Below are 22,460 nucleotides of genomic sequence, written 5' to 3' on the forward strand. Positions count from 1 at the left end.
GTTTTTCGGAGAACGTCAAGTCAAGATTTCCAAAAGTCCAAAGAGTCGAAGCCCTGAACAAGAGTATCTAGTATTAGCTGATCTAGACGTTTGTTCTGGATCGCTACAATCGAAATACTGATACAATATATAAGCAGTTTTTTAGTATCTCTTAGGTATCTCTTAGCAAAATTACATCTTCAACACAGAAAGAAACATGTCAGAAGACGCAGAACGGCAACAGAAAATCCGAACCGAATCTACTGTGTGGTAGCGGCGGAGGCGAAAACAAGAGCATCCAAACAAATTTTCATCTTTAGTTTTCCACCAAAGAACACAAATCTCAACGCTGAAAAAAAACCTCTCATCACTTTTGACCCGGAACCAATAATTAAATCACGAGAATGGAATTATCGATTGAAAAAAAAATACAAATAAGTCATTTACAATTTATCAGTCATCCAGTTAGCGACCGGAAGGCAAAACGGTTTTCCAAATGGTGTTTCTCAAGGTCGAGTTGTTTATTTTGATTTTTTAAATTGGTCTTTTTCGAGGCTAGCGGCAAATGAACTGAGACAGGTTTTAAACCTCTATAATTTAAAACAACATCATTACACCAATAAATTATAACACACACCTGACTTCACGAAAGCTCCTTCCAGCCAAAAATAAGTATGAAATATATTTTTTTAGAATACATCGAAATTTCTAAAATAACTCTTTACCCGAAAGTTTCCAACAATTCGTACAATCTCCACGGTATGAAAACCGACGATGCACGTCCTATTGAATATTTTTCTTCTGCTTTCATTCTACTCTACCATATGCTTGATTCCTGCATATTTTGAAGATGCAATCTGTGGCGAAAAGCAAAAGCAGAACAACTGTGTGTGTGTGACATCAGCATTGAAAAGGATTGCTGTCTGATAGCTGGAGTGAGACGGCTTGAATGACGACGATGATGTTTTAAATTATAGAGGTTTTAGAATTCATCAGTTCATTCGCCTATACCCTTGAAAAAAGCCAATTTTGAAACACTCAGCCTTGAGAAAGATAATTCTCGAGTAATGCAGAAATTTGTGTTTCATTTGTATGGCAGCCTTCCCTTAGAGAGGAGGATGGAGAGTCTAACCACCATAGAAATATTTATTGCACCCTAAAACCTCAATACGCCTGATTTGGTTTCATTTACTTGAATTATTCTTGAGTAATGCAGAAATTTGTGTTTCATTTGTATGGCAGCCCCCCTTAGAGAGGGAGGTGGAGAGTCTAACCACCATAGAAACATTTATTGCATCCTAAAACCACAATGTGCTTAATTTGGTTCCATTTGCTTGAATAATTCTCGAGTTATGCAGAAATTTGTGTTTCATTTGTATAGCAGCCCACCCCCCCTTAGAGAGGGGGGTGGAGAGCAAGGATGCAAAATTTCGAAAGAACATGTTGAAATCGAAAAGCAATTTTTATCAGTGAAAAATATCTCCACCGACATTCTTCACTTCTTTCTATCGGGGTGCCGCTGTGCCTATGACCGCTGGCTCACCATCTCGTTTGTTTTGATATAGTTTTCGTTCCATCAACAGAAATATCAGTTCATTCTCGATGTCAGTGAATGCTCAAGCCGAAAATATCACCTTTCATTGCGTCCTGGTGAAATTTTCGTTGGTCATACACCCATAAACTTAGCACTCAAATGTGCCGTTGCCCATCGATGTGTGTGCAATAAGCGGCACAAAAATGGGACCGGGGCTAGAAACATACTAGGAAAACACACACGAACACGCGTTTAAACGTCTGACGCGGTGTCAGTGAGATGATATTTCCTTGTATGGAATTTTGTTCCCTTCCACTGTCAGCTGATCGAAGATGCGTATGAAAATTTCGGGCGGAAATTCTCAGTGAGACAGTGGAACGAATGAGCGTGGGGAATAATGCAAAAACCAAATGTTCCACGTGACGGAGTGTCGGTTGCATGGAATTGAGTTTGGTTCATTTGTCATGAACTGCAGGGGAATTGGTGGTTGATTTTGATGTTGTCTCAATATCTTGCGCTGTCAGTAAAATGAGTGTGAGATTTTGCAACTCTGGTGGAGAGTCTACCCACCATAGAAACATTTATTGCACCCTAAAACCACAATGTGCTTAATTTGGTTCCATTTGCTTGAATAAGTCTCGAGTTATGCAGAATTTTGTGTTTCATTTGTATGGCAGCCCCCCCCCTCCTTAGAGAGGGGGGGTGGAGAGTCTAACCACCATAGAAATATTTATTGCATTCTAAAACCTCAAAATGCCTGATTTGGTTTCATTTACTTGAATAATTCTTGAGAAATGCAGAAATTTGTGTTTCATTTGTATGGCAGCCCCCCTTAGAAAGGGCTCCCTCGGACTACTATTTGTTTCTCAATTTGAATAATAGGAATCAGATTTTATTCATATAACAGAATTACTGAAAATAATGGCTATTTTTTAGATTTGAACACATTAAGTTTTTCGGAAGGGATCAACAAATTTGAGCAGCATTGAATGAAGTATATTAGCTTAAAATAAGACTATGTTTGAAAAGAAAAATGTCATTCTGACTACCGATTTTTTTTGGAATTTTCTGTTGCCGTTCTGCGAAAGATGCTGCATAGTATAATTTATGGTTTATTTCTATATGAAATGATGTTCTTGAGCGCGTTGGAGATTTTTTTTTAACAAAACAAATCTTTAACAAATTGGCATGTTGTACATGCTGATGCTGAGAATTAACTTGTTCTCTCAAAATGAAATCACAATATTTCGATAAATGAAAAGGTGTGTTTGTCCCCAAAATTCTCCAAAACACGTTCCATAGTTGCTACATTGCCGTTTGTGATTGTATTGCTATGAATTCGGCTTAGAATGATTGTTCTTGTAGTATGATTTCAAACCCCGTTCCAAAGTCCATCTTAAAACTCCCAATATACAAATTATCCTTCTCCTCATAAGCAGTTGATTGTTTCAAAATAAATGACTCATGCGTGGTCACTTCAATTTACGATTCCCACGAAACATTCCTCAAGCGCAACTGCATTATTTCGTTAATTGTTTTTCTCCCACATTCGTCCATGTAAACAAGCCAACATGCGCGGGCGATATGAATGCACCCTTACATCATGTCGCGCGCAGCTAAAGGCAATAAACCAGAAACCAAAACAAACCCAGTTCTATTCTGATTAAATACGCGACCGTACACAAAGTCGTCGTGACACTTTACGATTTCTCATGAAATCGATATGCGCGCTTATGAGCGCAGTAAGCATTTCTATTTCTTGACACCATTCACATCGAACACTGCATTCGATTGATTGGCTATTCCCCTTTGAAATCGACTTGGCTCCTCCCAATGAAACTCTCCACAAACTGTTGGCTAAGTTAGCTTAAGACTTTTGTAACTAGGATTAAGAGAGTTCTTGTATGACAGTCGACGCGGACGGCCGCGTGGAGCGACGAGAAATAAATAAAGTTCTTTTGAATAAAAGTATAACTTAATTAATAGTAATAGAAAATTCTGTTGACAAGCCGAAGCGCTTGCGAGAATAAATTTTACACATGAAATTTCGTGTAGACATGTCAACTCAAACATATAGCATCTAATACCTTTTACTAAATATATATTCCACAGGACGCCTCGATCATCCAATAATTTCGACATCAAATCATAACTACCTTCTCAGCTCCACTATATCATCGTTCGTAATGTACTCGACTGGGGATCGGGTGTATTTCTCCCTTCCCAGGAATAACTAATCTCCGATCCTTTTCTGGCTACAAGCGTTTATTTGCTCGACGATGGCCACCGAATATGTATAACTCGGTCCCGAGTTCGTTGCATGCATCCCCTCATCTTCCCCATAACCGGTACCATCCATTCGAGCGGATTAAATATTCAAGAGACAGCCAAAATGTGAATATTCGGTGATACCACACAAAAAACTGGAACACGGTGTCACAAAAAAAAGCAAGCAAAAGTAGAGAATAAAAGGAAAATGAACTTCATCTATGTTCACACATGAAAGAAAATTGGACTGGAAGAACTCAAAGGGAAAACAGGGGACCTTTGGGTGGATAAAGTGGACTGTGGGTAGCCCATTCGATCACTAATTTAAACCGGACCCCGGTTCGGTGGGGTGGCCGGGGGGGATGGGAATAGGGGAAAAATCAGATAACTTTTTCCAAACCTCTCTCGGTACCAGTTGGAGAGTTTGGATGCTGTGGCACACGGGGATGACATCATAAAGGTGACACGAGTGGCGGCAGCAGCGGCTGTGGAAGAAAAAGGCGAAAGATCTGGGGTGGAAATAAAAACCACATCAACCAGTGGAAGAGAATTCGGGCTAGGGGAGGGAGGTTCGAGCGGAGCGGGGCAACAGAATGGATGAAACATGGTGTGTGAAATTTATATGGCTCCCGAGGGTGATATAAAGCAACTTTGATCAGACGTTATTTCCACACTTTCGGTCGAAATTTCCTCAGCAACTGCAAGCCAATGCGAGTGTGAGTCCCTTGCTGCTGGAAGGAGTAATGTACGAAACTAGTATAAGGTGCGGTGACCCCAAGAGAGAGAGAGAGAGAGGGAAAGAGACTGGCCTTTTTTGCATCTTCGAGTCGAAAGCGGAAATCAGACAGATCAGAAAATATCTACTTCCTGGTAGAGATGATGAGATTAGTACAGGAACCACTCGGAAGGGGTTTGGACTGCTTTAACGAGGTGATTTAGTTCGGACCTTTGATTGATCCAGTCCATCAATTTTATTTACATAATTCGACAGATTTGAAGATTTTGGTTGAACTTATTAGGAAAAAACCTACAAATCGTCAAATAAGTGAAATGCTTAAGAATGTATTCAAGTGTCTCTTTCGATTATTAACCTTCGCTGGGGAGGTCTTTGTCAATACGCTGGACTAATAATTATTACCATAAGCTGTCCTTACGATAGGGCTCATCTTATGTTTATTTTAGGTGTTATTTATAATACTTCTCTTTACTGTTGCCTGAAAACAAAATTTCGGCATATCATTTCAACTTTCTAGAACACCTTGACACAATTTCGGGAATATTTTATACGATTCGAGTAGCCTCCGGAAGCGTTGCCAAGAGCCGACAACAAATGTTTTCATTTAATTTCAAGAACGCAAGCAGACAAGTCGTGAGGGTCGAAAAATGCTGCCTGAAATTATTCAAGTTCTACAATGCGAGGATGGTCACGGTAAGGTTCACTTTCCATCAATAGATGTAATTTAACGTTCAATAAATATTTTTTTCTACCAGCAACTCTTGAAAGGATTTACGCGTATATGAAGAACATTCTACCTGCGTCCACCCCATGGGAAGTCCGACAGAGTGTTCAAGACGGTTTGAATGCAGGCACAAATTGTGGCTTAGTTCTCAAAACCGAAAAAGGATTCAAATTAGGAGTGAACTTACACAAACCAGAATCGGCCCAATTTGTTTCAGCTCTGGAAACCCTCCAGCAGGAAATACAAGAACGAAAGAGTCTTCCGGCGGGGGAACCCGACGAAGCCGTTGCCGGCAGTTCGCGATTTGTGGATCGTAATTCTGGTTCCGGTATGCGCCCTCCTGCTCAGCGGCAAACTATTGCGACTAACCGCCGCCGGAACGAACCCATCGTCGTTGCCACCGGCAGATCCACCCCTGCGGAATGTGGTCCGGGTTGGCGTAGACGTCCACTCGCGCAGAGGCAGGCTATTGCCATATCACGCCGCAGGCAAGCGGAGCAGAGGGCACGTGAAATAATTCGCTCCCGGAGACAGGGAAGATCTCCAGCTAGACGTGGGTCTCGTTCGCGTTCACGTTCCCGGTCGTCCCGTAGACGGTCCAGATCGAGGGCTCGATCTCGGTCCCGATCGCGTTCACGGGGATGAGTTTAAATAATTGGATATATTTATATGATATTTTTTTATATTTATTTTTGATCAATTTATTAATTCCAAATCTAGTAGCTATGTTTGAAATAAAAAAAAAATTGTTTCACAGTTTTTATCAATCCTTATCTAACATCAACATTAATATTAACATTAACATAGGCAAAATACAGATTTGGATAGCACTCGTTTCGCTAAGTCTTTCTCAAATTATTTGGAAAATCTTCCAAATATTCAGGTCATTCCATCATGTTATCAACATCCCACATTTACTCTGCAGACAAAATTGTATCAGCAGTTCGACATGTCAAACTAACTCACGTAGACTTGGATCTAGAGCATAGAGTTCAGTTTATGCTCGAATAGGAGTTAAACTCCGCCTACGAATAACGGGAGTAGTATGTCCGAAAAAGAACCTGAAACTACTGAAAACCAGAGTATAGGGTCCAAAGGGTTTGAAAATATATTTTGATCAGTGTAACGCGTTTATTTTGCTTGTCGATGCTGCTGTCATTCATTCGACGGCAAACAAATTTACAACTATGTTCATTCATATTCATTCCGTGCTATCTGAGCTTTCCTTAAAGCTCGAGTCATGAGAATTCATTCACATTTATTCATTGCCATTCAACTTTCAGGAATGTTGTGACTGTTCATTTTCAATATCCCGATATGTGTGTGATTTTCTCATCGAGCCAGTGCCTTGCTTATTCAGTTATTTTTGAAGTTACTCCGAAAGGGCAACGCAAATCGGTGGCGCAAGCGGAAATGCCAACAAAAGAGCTAGATCTGCATGCACACTCACAGCTAAGGATTGCATAGGCTTGGACGGCGCAGGCATTCTGCAGAATCGATCCGAGTAGCGAATGCAAACTTTGTCCGCCAACGCTGGATGTTGGCAATTTCATCCGCTAATCCTATAGCATAGTTTGATCCGTTTGCAAAAAAAGCTCGAAATATTCCCATTGCGGTCGTGTTTTGGATAGCACCATTTTATGTTCGTGTGTTCGGAATTTGAGTCAAAAATTAAATGTTTGAAACTTGAGTCAAGACGGTTTTTTTAACATCGGAATTGGAGTCTTTTGAAGCATTTCTGACAAGTGGAATTGGAATTGCATATTTACTATGTAACATGAAAGCATTTGAACTGAGACGGAAACCTTGCATGCTTGAACAATTTAATTTCTTGTCACTATTATGAGCATTCTGTACTTCGTCATCTTCCTCAACGAATTTCTCCGTTTCGTCAGTGTCCGAGAACGATGCTGATAGTGAATGAACTGGTATATTAATATCAATGAATGACAAAACTAGGGATATTTTCTTTTGCTCACATTCCGTGAACGCAGAACAGAACGAAAAAGAGAATGAAAAAAACTGGATGAATCAACTGTGAGGGACTTGCTGTGATTGTGAGGTTTGGCGTTGGTTCATTTTCGGTATCCCGAATGCAATGCTATAATGATGCTAAATGTGAAGCCTTATTTTTGAGGAACATTTTCTTCTCTCAAGACGTAAAAGGAAACCTAAAATAAGAATCATTCTTGATTTCATGCAGGTCTCCTAAAAAAATGACAAAAAATGCGAGAGAATGGTTTACCGATGGTAATAATGTCAGGGAAAATTTCCATCTAAAAACCACGAGGCTTTTGTATGGTCATTTACCGTTTTGTCTCAAATTCCGAACACTTAAGCTTTGTTGGCATTTACACAGTGTTTCATTACTCAAAATGGTACTTTTTAGCGAAATTTATGTGGTTTTTGGATACAATAGAGCCTTTTCTTTCATTTTTCCACCATAAAATTCATTTACAAATACATATTCATGGTGAAAAACTAAAAATATGTTTGATTACAGTTGTCTCAAATTACAAACAGCAAAAATGCAATTTAAAAAGAAAATCGTAACTTTTGAGCTACTAGATCGATTCCGATCGATTATTATTCAATTATTTATAACATTAAAGTTCAGTTCGGAATTTGAGACAAAACGGTACTGAAATCATCAATCCAGACTCCCAGCATTGAGGACAGTGTGACTCCCAATTGAAGGGTCGTTTTGGAAAACGTATCGTACAATTTTCACTCCATTCAGGATCGTTCCAAAGTGTATGAATTTGTAAACGATCTAATTCCAAATCGTAGAAAATTACAAGCGTATAATATTGGGAATTTGGCTTCTGTCAGCTGTGGAATATGTGGATTAAAGGATTCCAATTATCATCGATTGAAAGAGTGACCACAAGCCAAAGAAATATGGAAAGGGTGCAGCCATGTTGTACAATCGATGTTTGGATTAAATTTCCAAGATTTTGTAGGTGTTCTACAAACGAAAAAATTAAAAAAAAACATAAAGCGGCACTATGGCTGACTGTAAAAGCAATTGCCTTCAATTTAGTGATAACAGAACCATCGATGTTTGTTTTTAAAAGGGATTACGGGAATTGAGATGGAACCATAGAAACGTTTCAAAAATTAATTTTGGAAATTTATCAAACATTTGTTGATAAATATTAAATAAATGTTTTGAATTGAACAAAAATTTGTAATAAAAAAAAACACGTAGAAAAAAAATTCCGAGAAAAACACGAAAAAGTTTTTGTTAGTACAGGTCGAACTCGATTATCCGGAGTGTTGATTTCTTTTTTCACTCCGGATAATCGAATCTTCCGGATGTGTCACATCAAATTGCATCACGGAAGAAACGCTGTAGAAATTTAATTTTTAGGAATTATATCTTCAACTTTCGCTTATAATCAGATAAGAGTGTATAGATCACGTTGGCCATGCTTCACTGTCAATTTTTCGTAAATTTGGAAAAATGTCGTCGAACGAAAAAGAGCGTCGTGAATTAATCCTGCGCACTCATTTCGAGAATCCGGAGTTGTCACATCGGGACATCGGTAAGATGCTGGGAATCGTCCAATCCACGGTCAGCAGAGTACTAAAACGATACTTCGAGAACCTAACCATCGACCGGAAGGTGAAGAACGGCAAAAATGGATGCTCCGTCAGTGAAAAAGATCACAAGCGCGTAGTTAAGCAGTTTAGACGTGATCCGAGAAGTTCGGTCCGGGATGTCGCCAATAAGCTGAATTTGTCAAGTTCATTCGTCCAGCGGACCAAGCAGCGGGAGGGCCTGCGTACATACAAGGTTCAGAAGGCTCCTAACCGCGACAAAAGGCAAAACATGGCGGGGAAGACGCGAGCCCGGAAGCTGTACACCGAAATGCTGACGAAGCCGCATTGCCTGGTAATGGACGACGAAACCTACGTCAAAGCGGACTTTCGTCAGCTGCCGGGCCTGTTGTTCTTCTCCACAGAGGACAAATTCAGCGTTCCGGAGGAGATTCGCAAGCAGAAACTATCCAAGTTTGCCAAAAAGTGCATGGTGTGGCAAGCGATCTGTTCTTGCGGAAAGCGGAGCGCCCCCTTCGTGATGACCGGCAAGGTAAACGGGCAGGTTTACCTTAAGGAGTGCCTACAGAAGCGCTTACTACCACTATTGAAGCAGCACGAGGGCCCGACCATCTTCTGGCCGGATCTCGCTTCGTGCCACTATTCAAAGGACGTGTTGGAGTGGTACGAAGCCAACGGGGTCACCTTCGTGTCAAAGGAAATGAACCCGCCCAACGCGCCGGAGCCGGAGATTATGAAGCAGGCCCTCCGGAAGAACCCAAAAGTTGTCAAATCGGAGGCGGACTTCAAGAGAAAATGGATTTCTGTTCAAAAAAAACTACAACCTGACGTTGTACAGAACCTTATGGACGGGGTAAAGAGGAAGGTGCGAGCATTCGGGCTTGGGCTCGAAGTATGAATAAAAAGAAAATGCCAAAAGTTGTTTAATAGTTTTTATTTTACAGTCTAAAATTTTCAAAAGGATCGGTCTACTGGGCGAATTTCTACAGCGTTTTTTCCGTGATGCAATTTGATGTGACACACCCTTTAATCGAGTCAAAACAATTTTTTTTCTTTATTTGTTTTTTTGCATGTATATTTCGTTTTTTGATAATAAAAGAGGAATTTGATTTTTGATTCATCCCCTTGAAGTTAGAAAACACCTTTCTCACATGAAAAAAATCCTCCTACGCATATGTTCGAATTTCAACAATGACAGAGTTATAGAACTTTTTTTTTTCGGACTCTGTTGCTTCACACTGGCTCTACATTACAAAGTACGCTACGGAAGACGATTCTGATGCTTTCATTCGAAAGATGAGAAAATTTAGTACAGGTACAGTAGTTGAACAACTAAATTAGTGAATTTTAATAACATTTTGGAAGTGAAACGCTTAAAAGTTAATAATTTTTAATGTGTTATTATTAATTTTATCCTAAAAATTTATATTGAACTAGATTGTTTCTATCAATTAAAATGGAGTTCTTTAACCGCTCCACAATTTGTTCTTTGACGCACAACTTCTATCTTTCTTAATTTGGCTGCAATATCGATATAAATAATTCCTGGTGAAAATTCAAGCAAAATCTTAAAAAATCACGATGTTTACCCCACTGTACATGTAATAGCTTGAACTTGAACACTTGAACTTCATCTTAACGTTGATAGGTTACATTTCTTCATGAGTTAAGTCATATTTGAAATATAAAAAAAATATCACATATAACCGAGTCCGTATATAATCGAGTCCAACCTGTACTGTATTCTATTAGTCAAATCATTTCATTTGATACCAATATTGAGGGGATTGCCAAAATTATATAGTCGACCATTTCGTGGCGGCGACCTTTTCAAATTTATGTTGTTCATATTGTAGTGTATTCTCCAAATTAAGCCATTCAGCCATTTTTGCGGCAGCCAAATTGAATTTTTCAAGATCATGGTATACGTAGTTTTATAATGACAGTAGAATTAAATGTATGTTCCAAATTTCAGATCAATCATTCAACAGGAACGGGGTCTGAGGAGGCGATCTGGCGTAGCGGTAACATCTGTACCTCTCACGCAGAGATCACGAGTTCAATTCTCACTCCTGACATTCTTCCAAAAAGGGAAGTAAAAGTGACGAACCAACCGAAATGTGTTGAAAATCACTATAATAAAGAAAAAAAAAGGAACGGGGTCAATTTTCTATTAATGTGGGACAACCCAACAAACATTTAAACATACATAGAAACAGGTCAAGCTGAATGAAAACATTCAAAAAGTAATTAGTTGTTTGAGGACTGTGGCCATATTGAAATTGGATTTTTCATTATCTGCTATGTTCTACTAGTCGAGAACTTTCTTTTGATACATTTTTGGGCATTTTTCATAAATAACTGTATTCTACTAGTCAAGCCCTTTCATTAGATACCCATATTGATGGGGTACTAAGAAAATATGTCATTCGCCATTTTGTAGCGGCCGCCATCTTAGATTTACATTTTTTTAAAATAACTGTATTCTACTAGTCAAGCCCTTTCATTAGATACCCATATTGATGGGGTTCTAAGAAAATATGTAATCCGCCATTTTGAAGTGGCCGCCATCTTGGATTTGCATTTTCATAAATAACTGTGTTCTACTAGTCAAACACTTTCGTTTGATACCCATATTGATGGGGTTCTGAGAAAATATCTAATCCGCCATTTTGTAGTGGCCGCCATCTTGGATTTGCATTTATCTTAAATAGCTGCATTCTACTAGTCAAGCCCTTTTTTTTACCCATATTAGCTGTTCAATGTAGTATTATCATACCAATTATTCAAAATTTTCAAAAATCAAAAATAAAATACTCCGGATAATCGAGTCTAAAATTCCGAATAATCGAATTCCGGATAATCGAGTCTCCGAATAATCGAGTCCGATCTGTATCAATTTTTCCCTATAAAAGTGCCTATCTTTCTTGTTGGTTATTATATAGGTTATTCATATATATTTTTTTGAGAATTTTATAAAAATACGTTTTTGAGAAAATTTAATTTAAATTTTTAAAATATTTTTTTTTCAGTGCAATTTTTTTTTATTTTTGTGGTATTTTATCATGAAAATTCATACCATTCTATAATTTGTAAAATATGAAGAAAAAAATGGGCTCGTTTCGAAACTCAGCCGGAACGCGTTGGACAACGAACGTGTTCAATGTCTAATGTCATTACACTCACAACTTTTCATTGCAATCTAAAATGGTACTGCCAACTCCCAAGACGAGTTGGCATGAAAATCGTCTATTGAACTTCATATTGACACATCACGCGGATTAGTACAAGTTGAATAAACAAAGCTGAGAATATATAAGAGCATTTATGCCATATTTTACGTCAACGTTTGTCAGCGGAATGTCAAATTTCTCGAGTTCAAATGACTTCCGCCATAAAACGAGAGTCCGTCTTTCACCCACCGAAAAGTATAAACAGTCATAAAGCTCCTAATCCGTAGTTCATAATCAGTACTCCTATGCGAACAAACGGTACTAATTTTCCGCTAGTTTTTTTTCCTATCTCTATCCCCCAATTCTTCACATTTTCGCCGAAAAGTGCACTGAACACATTCGTGGCTTTCTGCAGTAACTACCCGTCCCCAACAGGCAAGCAGGCAGGCAGGCAGCAGCAGCACCATCATCACGATGTTATCCTGTGTTTGTTGGGAACAAACTAGCGAACGAAGCGGCAAAATTGCGCCGTTTGTACAAACCAACGATGCTGCTGCCGCCGTCACCGCCGCCATGGCCAACGGCCCGATCCGGACAAGGAAAAGGAGGCAAACTGCAGCTTCAAATATCCTGCTCGTGCTTACACCGGCCCCACAGACTCGACCGACCCGTTCGAGGCGGTCTTCATCTCTTCTCATGGACCCGCTTCGGGATCCTGGACCGTCGTGCGGCTCTTGAGCTTTGAGCTCTTCGCTGGTAGCCACCACTGCTGCTGCTTCTGCTGCTGTTGGTGAAGATAAATATCTTCATTTCCTCCTCCGGTTTCGTGATCTGTTCCCGCACCGCTCCCGATGGTCCCCCTACGGTCGCCCCTCTCAGAGGCCACGCTCGTTTTGGCACCCGCTCAAGCCACTCAAACAGGGTGTAAATGAAGCCGGATATAACTTCGGTCTAGGTTGTCCAGTGATGAGCGTTTCGGGGGAAAATGGGATTTCGGTTTTCGGACCGGTCGGTGGAAATTCGCAAAGGAAACTATGCTGGCACAAGAAAATTCAAACATATACACACACACACGCTGTTCGAACTCATAAACGAGCATAAGATAGACAGAGACAGCTAGCTGAGAAGCTAATAAACAACTCGTTTATAAGTCTGTTGATTCAGGACGGGGTTTTTTTCTCATCCCCCATTCACACTTCCGCCCGCTCCAATCCCACCGCACACACACACACACACCCGGTAGCTAGAGAAATGACTAACTGGAAGTGACCTTATCTGGCCGCCACACTCCGGCCAGCCACCGACTGGCCGCACTAATACCGATGGGATAAATTTATTGATCACTTTGGTAAATGATTTTGATTTAGATAATTTGTAGCTCTAATCAATTCGATGCCACTGCGGAGCTGCCACAGATTGCGGGGGTGGATATTATCCTGCTACGCGCGAGAGGATGCGGATGTGTCGGCGGAGAGTGCACACATAAACGAATATTATTGTATTTACACGTCGCCCGTCCACAAGCTGTGAAATCAACAATAATTTGCAGCAATTTGTTCGATGCGTGACAGCCGCGATATTGATTTTGCAGGGAATATTTATTTGCTCGGTGAGCGTTTTTTTCCTTCTTGGTCTCTACCGTATCTTGTTTCAGTCATGATAGATTATCGTCGTATTTTGATAAATTGCAATTACTTTCTAGATAGTGGATAGTGGGTGAGCAAATAATTGTGCGCGCTCGTGTCCGATGCCCCCGGAACCATGTTTGGTATTAGACGATTGGGTGTGAGGGTACCCGTTGATTATTTATTCGCTTCCAATTCGGGGCCGGTCGAAAAGTGATATTGGCACAGTTCCATAACGATAATTATATTGGGAGCAATTATGTGTGTTTTGGCAAATGGGGAGAAAAAACAACATGTGCATAGTGAACTTCATCTGACAGAGTAGATGCGGCTTTGGAAGGCTTCAGGTACCAGGTGCAAGTTTATCCGGTGAATTACAAAGTGTGGTACAGTGGTTTTTAGATTTTATCAAAGTCAAAAATAATTCCACCACGAATGTAGTGAAATCTGAATGAATTACATGTATATATATTCAGCCATTCCATGCCAAACCGATATAGTGGTTCTCAGATTTTCGTGAAAAGTGGTAGTCTTGTTCTTTATCGTTTAAAACACTAAACCCGTATTTTTTTTAATTTTTTCAGTAGAGTGACCATTTCCATTTTAGGGTTGTCCGGAAAATCAACTTTTCCTCTTTTTCCAAAAATGACTTTTTTCAAAAATTTGTTAATTTTGAACTACTGGATCGATTCAGATGATCGGCACAACAATTTAAAACCAATTAGCTGGTCTTCTCTGAAAAAATGACACATTTGCCAATTAATTGAATTCTAGTCGCATACATCCAGTCTAGTCGCATAGAAATATTGAACGGACACTGAAAACATGTTAACTTTGAAAAATCATAACTTAAAAGCGAAACATAACAAATCTCCGATTGTTGGATATGTTATGTAAAAAACTATGGATGGGTTATACCTATGATATAACCGCAAGGTTGACGTAGGACTGCCGTTGGCTTAGTAATCATTTGTGTTTTTCTTAATTCGCAATAATCGCACTTCGAATGTTCCTCATTGGGTACGATATCGTCGCTGCGCTGTTGATTAAATTATTGATTAAACTAGTGAATGAATGAAACAATAGTGAATTCGTGAATTGTTGCATTCATTCATTGCATACAAGTCCCAATTTAGGTCAATTCATGCATTATGGTAGTGGTTATCGCAGCAAATAGTTATCAACATTTTGCCTAATCATCAAACGGTATGCGTAGAAGTTCAGTGAGCTGGCGACATGAAGGGGCATGCAGTCTTGATTAACCGAGCCAAGGCGTTGCATTTTTACCCGCTTTTGTAGACCGTGTTAGCAAAACGCATTCCGGAGTGTAAAAATGCATTGGGGTATAAAAAGTACTGCCGAGATCTGGAATCTGTGTTGGGAAAACAAATTCCGGTTTGCAAAAACGCAAGCGAGTACAAAAGTACTCGTAGCTTGCATCTCATTTGCAATGCCAATTTCCCCAGGCTCTATGGTTTTGGAGTCTGTGTTAGGGAAACATTCCGACTTGCAAAAACGCAAACGAGTAAAAAAGTACCCGCTGCTTGTACCCAGGTTTGCCAATAATATTATTCAAAAAACTGGAAGATTGCTCTCAAAAAAAAACTGGAAGAAAACTGGATCCTGGAGAACCGTTTTATTTTAAGAAGATTGGCTATGATTTATATAAAATTATTTTTTTATCCATTCCAATGCTAAAGAAATAAAATTTTCTTTGAAGCTTCGGGTAGTAATTATATAGAGTTCATAAAACTGTAACTGTAAATACTGTGAAACGATATTTGTGGGACGGTTTTATTTCGGCAAAACTTGAAGAGTCTCGCATTTATCGCTTCATATCCATAAAATCGCTGATAGAAGATCGTCGCAAAACTGCGAATAGTTACTTCAAAAAGGTACGGATTAGCATAAGATACGAGGTAAAATACCAAAAAGAAAAATACCATCTGCAACTTCCCATAATTTTATTTCAATATTCAAATGAGCACATTCAATACCAAAACAACACTGCTCAATATTACTTTGATATTGAAATTACCAAGTTTTGGTATTGAGAAGCTATTTCTCTCATTTATTTGGTATTATTCGTTGGCAATTTACTTCTTATATAAAACTTGTCCAACCCAAATATGAAGATCAAAATGGGGTATCCTTAAATATTACCTCTTATGGTAGATCAATAGGTTTGAACTTCAGAATGGTTTGGAGAACCCACAACATCTGAAATTTATATAAATTGAAACAAAGTGTAGTTCATTGGGTAGGCTGTTAAATAAGATATAAATTGAGTGATAGCCTGTTTTTGAAGTAGTTTGATAAGTTTCCAGCATTCGGTTTGCTCTTCGTTTTAGCATTTTCCACAAAACACCGACGAATTGAACGAAATGGGAAGAACCAAATAACAACCTCGACCGTCGCAGAAGTCCATGAGGTACATGAAACACGACTGAAAAACAGTATATTTTCACTACACGCACTGCGTGCTAACCGTATTGAATTCGGAAATATAAGCAATACTGAGTTGACTATGTAAGAAAAGAGAGATCGATCCAAGGTCAAACGATAAATGTAAAAAAAATTGCTCAAGGAATAGGTAGGTGGAGGGAGAGATAATATATATCATTGTAAATTTATTTTACATAAAATGGATAAAACTAGAGCACACATATAAAAAACTGGATAAAACTGGACGATATTCCAAAAAACTGGAAGATTTTAGGGTTCAACTGGATGACTGGATCGAGGAAAAAAACTGGAAGAATCTAGTTTAAACTGGAACATTGGCAACGCTGCTTGTACCTATTTTGCAATGCCGATTTCCCCTGGCTCCATGGTTTTGAAGTCTGTGTTAGGAAAATATTCTGATTTGCAAAAGCGCAAACGAGTACAAATGTACTCGCTGCTTGCATCTATTTTGCAATGCCAGTTCCTCAAGACTCCATGGTTTTAAAGTCTGTGTTAGGGAAATATTCCGATTTACAAAAGCGCAAACTAGTACAAAAGTACCCGCTGCTCGTATCCATTTTGCAATGCCGATTTCCCCAGGCTCCATGGTTTTGAAGTCTGTGTTAGGGAAACATCCATTAATCCCTGCGATGGTACCTCAATCGCTGTATACCGATTGGTGATTTCAATCGCCTGTTTTGAAAGCAATTTTAAGGCTATTGAAACAAGTTCTAGGATCGAAAAGTAACAAGTATATAACGCGTAGACATTTTATGTTTCGAATGAAGTGTTTATCATACCATTTCGTTCAGTTGTTTATGAGCTATTAACGTTCAAAATATCGGTCTCCGGCGTAACGCTTTCGCTTTCGAAACTTTGATTTTACACCCCGGTATAGAAATTAAAGACGTAGTCCTACGTCAAAAACCTCAGCTTTCAAGAAAAAAAATTAAAAAAATATGGCATCCCTGGTCCCAAAACCATTTAAACTATAAAAAAAAAACTAATAAAATAAATAAATACGAAATCAAAATCCATTTCTTTTCGCAAGTCTAACGTTTTTCAGAAAAGCTATCTAATTTTTTCGAATCGGTCCAGTAGATCAAAATTTATGAATTTTTGTGTTGGAAAAAAGAGGAAAAAAATGATTTTTCGAACCATTAACTTTACAAAATCATAACTCAAAAACGAAAAAAAAACGCCTCGACATATGTTATGTGAAGCTTTCCAGAAAAAATATAAAAAACTAGCTGACCCGGCAAACTTCGTCTCGCCCAAAATTTGTGTTTCATTTTCAATACCTTCAAACATTCACGTTTTCTTACTAAGCGCAAGTACATGAGTCCAATCGCAGAACTGTTCATTGATTGATTGATTGGGGAATTTTCTAATTGACCCCGTTGAATTTACCTTTTACTAAAAAATTCCTAGTACTTCTACCAAAACTCATCATTATAATATCAGATTATTTTCAGACACAATTCTCGTTCAAGATTTTTCAACCACTTGCAAATAATATGTTTCTCCGTTACATGGAAAAAATGTTTGATACAGAAAATATGATAGAATAATGACAGACCCCTCCCCGCTTCTCCCCTTAGAGAGGGGGAGGAGTGTACATTCACCATAGAAACGTTTCGTGCCCCTTAAAATCTTCACATGCCAAATTTGGCTCCATTTGCTTGATTAGTTTTAGAGTTATGCAGAAATTAGTTTTTCATTTGTATGGCATCTTCGAAGGTGAAGACCGACTCTACTCTCCGTAGCTTCGCTTCGACTAGAACAGCTACGGCAGTCACCCACAACAAAAAGTGACTTAACTAGAGAATGAATTGACTAGCGTTGACTAGCGAGGATGACTGGTGAACTAGTCCAGCCAGTGGTTATTTTAACTGACTCGACTAATGAATACAAATCTGCCTCTTCATTCAACTGACTTCAATCCACACTTCCATTTCCCCCTGACAGTAATTTTTTACCCGCGTATACAATCTTATTTTACGTCCATATAAAGAGGAACGAAAACATGATTTCTGATGCAAAAAAAATGAGTGGGTTATATCTATGATATAACCGCAAGGTTCACGTGGAACTACCTTAGCTTAGCAATCATTCGTTTGTATTGATTAAATTCTTGATTGAATGAAACAGTTTCCAAATTCAATTGAGTTCAATATATTTGCTCTGTGAGTGAAAAAAAATGAACAAATGCCGTGTAAAGTCAATTCATTTATTGTGATTGATTGTTCTTCGTTACAAGTAAATTTAATGACGGACCTTTTACGTTTGGTATGATGACTAGAACAAAATATATGTGTAAAATATATGTCATTCGCTTCTAGTGGCTGCACGATTTTCCCAGGTTCCTAAGTTTAGAAGATCATGTTAGGACAGACATATTCCACTCTGCACAAAGGCAAGCGAGGACAAAAGTACTCGCAGTTTGCATTTATTTGCAGAGCCGATTTCCCCAGAAACCTCGGTTTTGAAGTCTGTGTTACGGAAACACATTTCAATCGGAACAAAAATACCCCCGATTTGTATGAATTCGCAATGCCGATTTCCCCACGCTTCATGGATTTGAAGTCTGTGTTAGGGAAACACATTCCAGTCGGAACAAAAATACCCCCGACTTGCATGAATTTGAAATACCGATTTCTCCAGGCACCTTGGTTTAGAAATTTCTATTAGGGAACACATTTCGGTGGGAACAAAAGCTCCCCCTACTTTCGTGTGTTCTTTTTCTTCTTTTGGCTTTAAGAGGGTTTAAACTTTTCAGTTTACTCGCCTCTGGGCTCTTTCGTGTGTTTGCAATGCCGATTTCGCTGCTTGGTTTTAAAGTCTGTGTTAGGGAACATTTTTCGATGAGAACAAAAGTCCCCCTACTTTCATGTATTTGTAATGCCGATTTCCCCAAGGCTGCTCGGTTTTGATGGCTGTGTTAGGGAAACCGTAAATCGGGCCAATCAAAACGATGCAGTTAGGGCGTTTAGATAACGCCTAATATTTTACAGTTATTCAATTGTTTATCTAATGAAAAACAACATTTTGTTAGTTGCGATAGATGCGTAGAAATATTCCCTATCAAGTGATGCAAACATCTCTCCTATCCAGTACGGAATGTTCGAGCTATAAGCATTCGAAATCTTTCATTTTTTCCTGCATGTTCTGTGTTTAGGTTTTCATTTTACCCTCTATATATTCCGGTTAGACGTAGTCCCACGTCAAAAGAAGTTACCCCATCAATGGACTGTTTATGGTCTACCCATCGTTAATTCAAACCAACGAATTTAGACATTTATCATGTATGCTATAAAGGTCCTAGCGTTAGTATTAGTAAATAGTGAGCAAAATAGCGCACACACACTGCACGTTATTTTATACGTGTGAGTAATTTTCGTGTACGATACAAAAAAATCTAGCTCACCTGTAGCGTATGTCAAACCACGTTGAACTCAAACATCGATGCATGCACACGTACATGGGATAGAGAAAGAGAGGAACGAGTTCGTTTTGGGGGAAGTCATTCAAAATGCAATGAGGACAATTGGACTGGGAAGAATGAAATGATATAGTCGAGTCGGTAGAGGGAGATAGCGACTAAACGCCCGACTGACTGTTCAGTCGTTTTGGCGGGGAAACTGCGTGGAGAAGCCAAAAGTCATTACTAACTGACTACGGATATAGTCAGTCAAATAGTCAGCTGACTATCCTCAGTTGACTATGACTATGTAGATCCCTACTCCCAGCTGTTCCACGGCAAATTATTCGATTATTCCCAAAAATTTTATTTTTGTATTTTTTGATTGGGCTCAAATTTTGCAGACGCATTCTTTATGACCAAAAAGGACAATTTGCATAATCCATTTTTCCATTTTGACACTAGCCTTAATTTTGAGAAATTTGTTGAAAATTTTCAAACAATGTATTTTTTGCAATGTTTTAGGTTTTTTTTTAGAACTATATGAAGAAAATATGCATGCATATGTTGAAAAAATGTTTTATTTTTATTTAAGTTCGCAAAAAAACACTTTAAACTCAATTTTCTAAAAAAAAGTATTTTTGATTTTTTACACCGTTTTGTCTCAAACTCCGAACACTTCATTTTTAAATTTAAATTTATTAAACTTTATGTAATACATAATTGAATAATAAAAACTCTGACAATATTTGGCTATAGGCTTAGGTATAGGCTTCATTTTAACATAATTCGCAGCCTATAGTTCAATATATTAAACATTTGCAAACAAATGACAGTCAACACCAATGATAAAATATTTGCGTCAACAAAGGGCCTGGCCGGGTAAGAGAGTAAAAAGTGCCACCAAACCAAATCACTAGCTGTATGGCAAATATTGTAAAGGATATTAAATAAGAAATTTTGGTGGTTTATTTGAACCCCTATGTGGTTTGACGTAGGATCTATAGTGAAAAACGTACTTTTTCGTTTATTTTACGCCATCCTCAATAGATCCGAGATACAAATTTGAAAAAAATACTGAATGTACATCTTACCACGGTGTATCAAGAAAAATTATCAAAAAAATATTTCATCAAAAATTTTAGTACTAAAACAAATATTTAAATTTTGAAATATTTTTTTTGGGATTTAGAGATTCAGTACTGCTCTAATTCATTTTTAAATGTTCTCTTACGGATTTTCTAGATTGATAAATATCTTCAAGCTGTTTTTTTTTTCAAATATCTAATAATAAAAATAAAAAAATAAAAAAAAATAACACACAGCACAAAAAAATGTTATAGATTTTCTGGCATTTCGAAATTTAAAAAAAAATATAACTTTGAGACCACAAATCCGATTTGTTTTTTTTTTTTTTGAAAACCACGAATACAATAAAATAATCGTTTACAAAAAAATAAAAATAATAATGCAGACGATGAAGAAAATTATTTTTGTGTCACACAATCATATTTTTGTGTTAGATCTGCATCATATGCCTTAAGCGTCCGACATTTATATAAAATTCTAAGGCTGCAGGATCTATTAGTCCGTTTGTTTCATTGACGAATTCAACATAATTGATGAAGGTTCTCAATAATTTAATTCGCTGGTTTTCTCTTATGTTGTTTTGGGTGATACCACTACGCCAGATCGCCCCCACATTTTGGACTCGATTATACAGGTCGGACTCGATTATATACAGACTAGATTATATACAGACTCGATTATATACAGTTGGATTTTTTTTCATATTTCAAATATGACTTATTTCAAGAAGAAATGTAACATTTTAGCGTTAAAATGTAATTTGAGTGGCTATTGCATGTACAGTGGGGTAAAAATCGGGATTTTTGAAGATTTTGCTTGAATTTAAACCAAGAATAGTTTATATCGATATTGCAGCCAAATTAAGAAAGATAAAAGTTGGGTGTAAAAAATTGTAGGGTGTTAGAGCTTCAATTTAATTGATAGTTTGATATAAAATTTTACGACGAAATTAATAATAACACATTAAAAATTATTAACTTTTAAGTTTTTCACTTCCAAAATGTTATTAAAATGAACTAATTTAGATGTTCCATTACTATATCTTGTACTAAATTTTCCGGTCTTTCAAATGAAAGCAACAGAATTATATTCCGTAGCGTACTTTGTAATGTAGAGCTAGTTTGAGGCACCAAAGTCCGAAACAAAAAAACAAGTTCCATAACTCTTTCATTGTGGAAATTCAAACATACGCGTAGAAGGATTTTTTCATCAAATTTTATCGTCTATCGCTTCTTGAGATAATTTTGATAAATTTATTTTTTTCATGTGAGAAAGGTGTTTTCTGACTTTAAGGGGATGAATCCAAAATCAAATACCTCTTTTATATTTAAAAAACGAAAAATACACGCAAAAAAATACGAATAAAAAATATATATTTTTGACTCGATTATATACAGGATTCGATTATATACAGTGAAAAGAATTCAAAAACTGTATATAATCGAGTCCGTGCTGTATACAAACATTAACACGTACGAATTAAATAAACGCTATAAAGGGACTATAAAAATGTAAGATTTATTTCTACACATGGAGTTTTATTACAATCTTATTTCTAAATGTGCATCAAAATCTATATACGGCTTAGACCCGTGAACTGGAATCCGAATCTGAAATCTGGATCTAAAGTTAATTAAACTTCCAAGCAATCACAATTAAACACTTAATTACAGAGATTACTGTAAAGACATTTCCAAATATGTTAACACATTTACAGATTTGCCCAAAACTGTGTGGAAAATAAGTAAACGTGAAACAATTACTCGGCATCCCTGAATACCAGAAAACACAGAACCCACTCACACATAAACATCGATGGGACAGGAATAAATGAATATACAAAAACATACACTGCTACTTTGGAACCCCTGAGTTATAACCATGAACCATTTGATGTAAGCG

General features: G+C 37.8%; 2 protein-coding genes across 3 annotated transcripts in view; one reads left to right on the forward strand and one right to left on the reverse strand.

Moving 5' to 3' along the window:
- LOC129774818 (protein O-mannosyl-transferase TMTC2) overlaps positions 1-22,460 on the reverse strand; it is a 786,337-nt gene that overhangs the window by 290,893 nt on the left and 472,984 nt on the right. The gene's annotated exons all lie outside the window — the stretch shown is intronic.
- On the forward strand, positions 5,101-6,008 carry LOC129774819 (serine/arginine repetitive matrix protein 2-like). Its single transcript, XM_055778814.1, has 2 exons — positions 5,101-5,210; positions 5,273-6,008. Exons 1-2 carry the CDS (start codon positions 5,165-5,167, stop codon positions 5,884-5,886), a joined length of 660 nt encoding a protein of 219 aa, XP_055634789.1. The 5' UTR covers positions 5,101-5,164; the 3' UTR covers positions 5,887-6,008.

This window comes from Toxorhynchites rutilus, chromosome 3 (assembly GCF_029784135.1).
Source record: "Toxorhynchites rutilus septentrionalis strain SRP chromosome 3, ASM2978413v1, whole genome shotgun sequence".
Lineage (NCBI taxonomy): Eukaryota > Metazoa > Arthropoda > Insecta > Diptera > Culicidae > Toxorhynchites > Toxorhynchites rutilus.

Coding starts and splice junctions, on each gene's coding strand:
- LOC129774819 (XM_055778814.1), top strand. CDS start 5,165: ATGCTGCCTGAAATTATTCAAGTTCTACAATGCGAGGATGGTCACG. Junction 5,211..5,272: donor ACAATGCGAGGATGGTCACG/GTAAGGTTCACT, acceptor TTTTTCTACCAG/CAACTCTTGAAAGGATTTAC.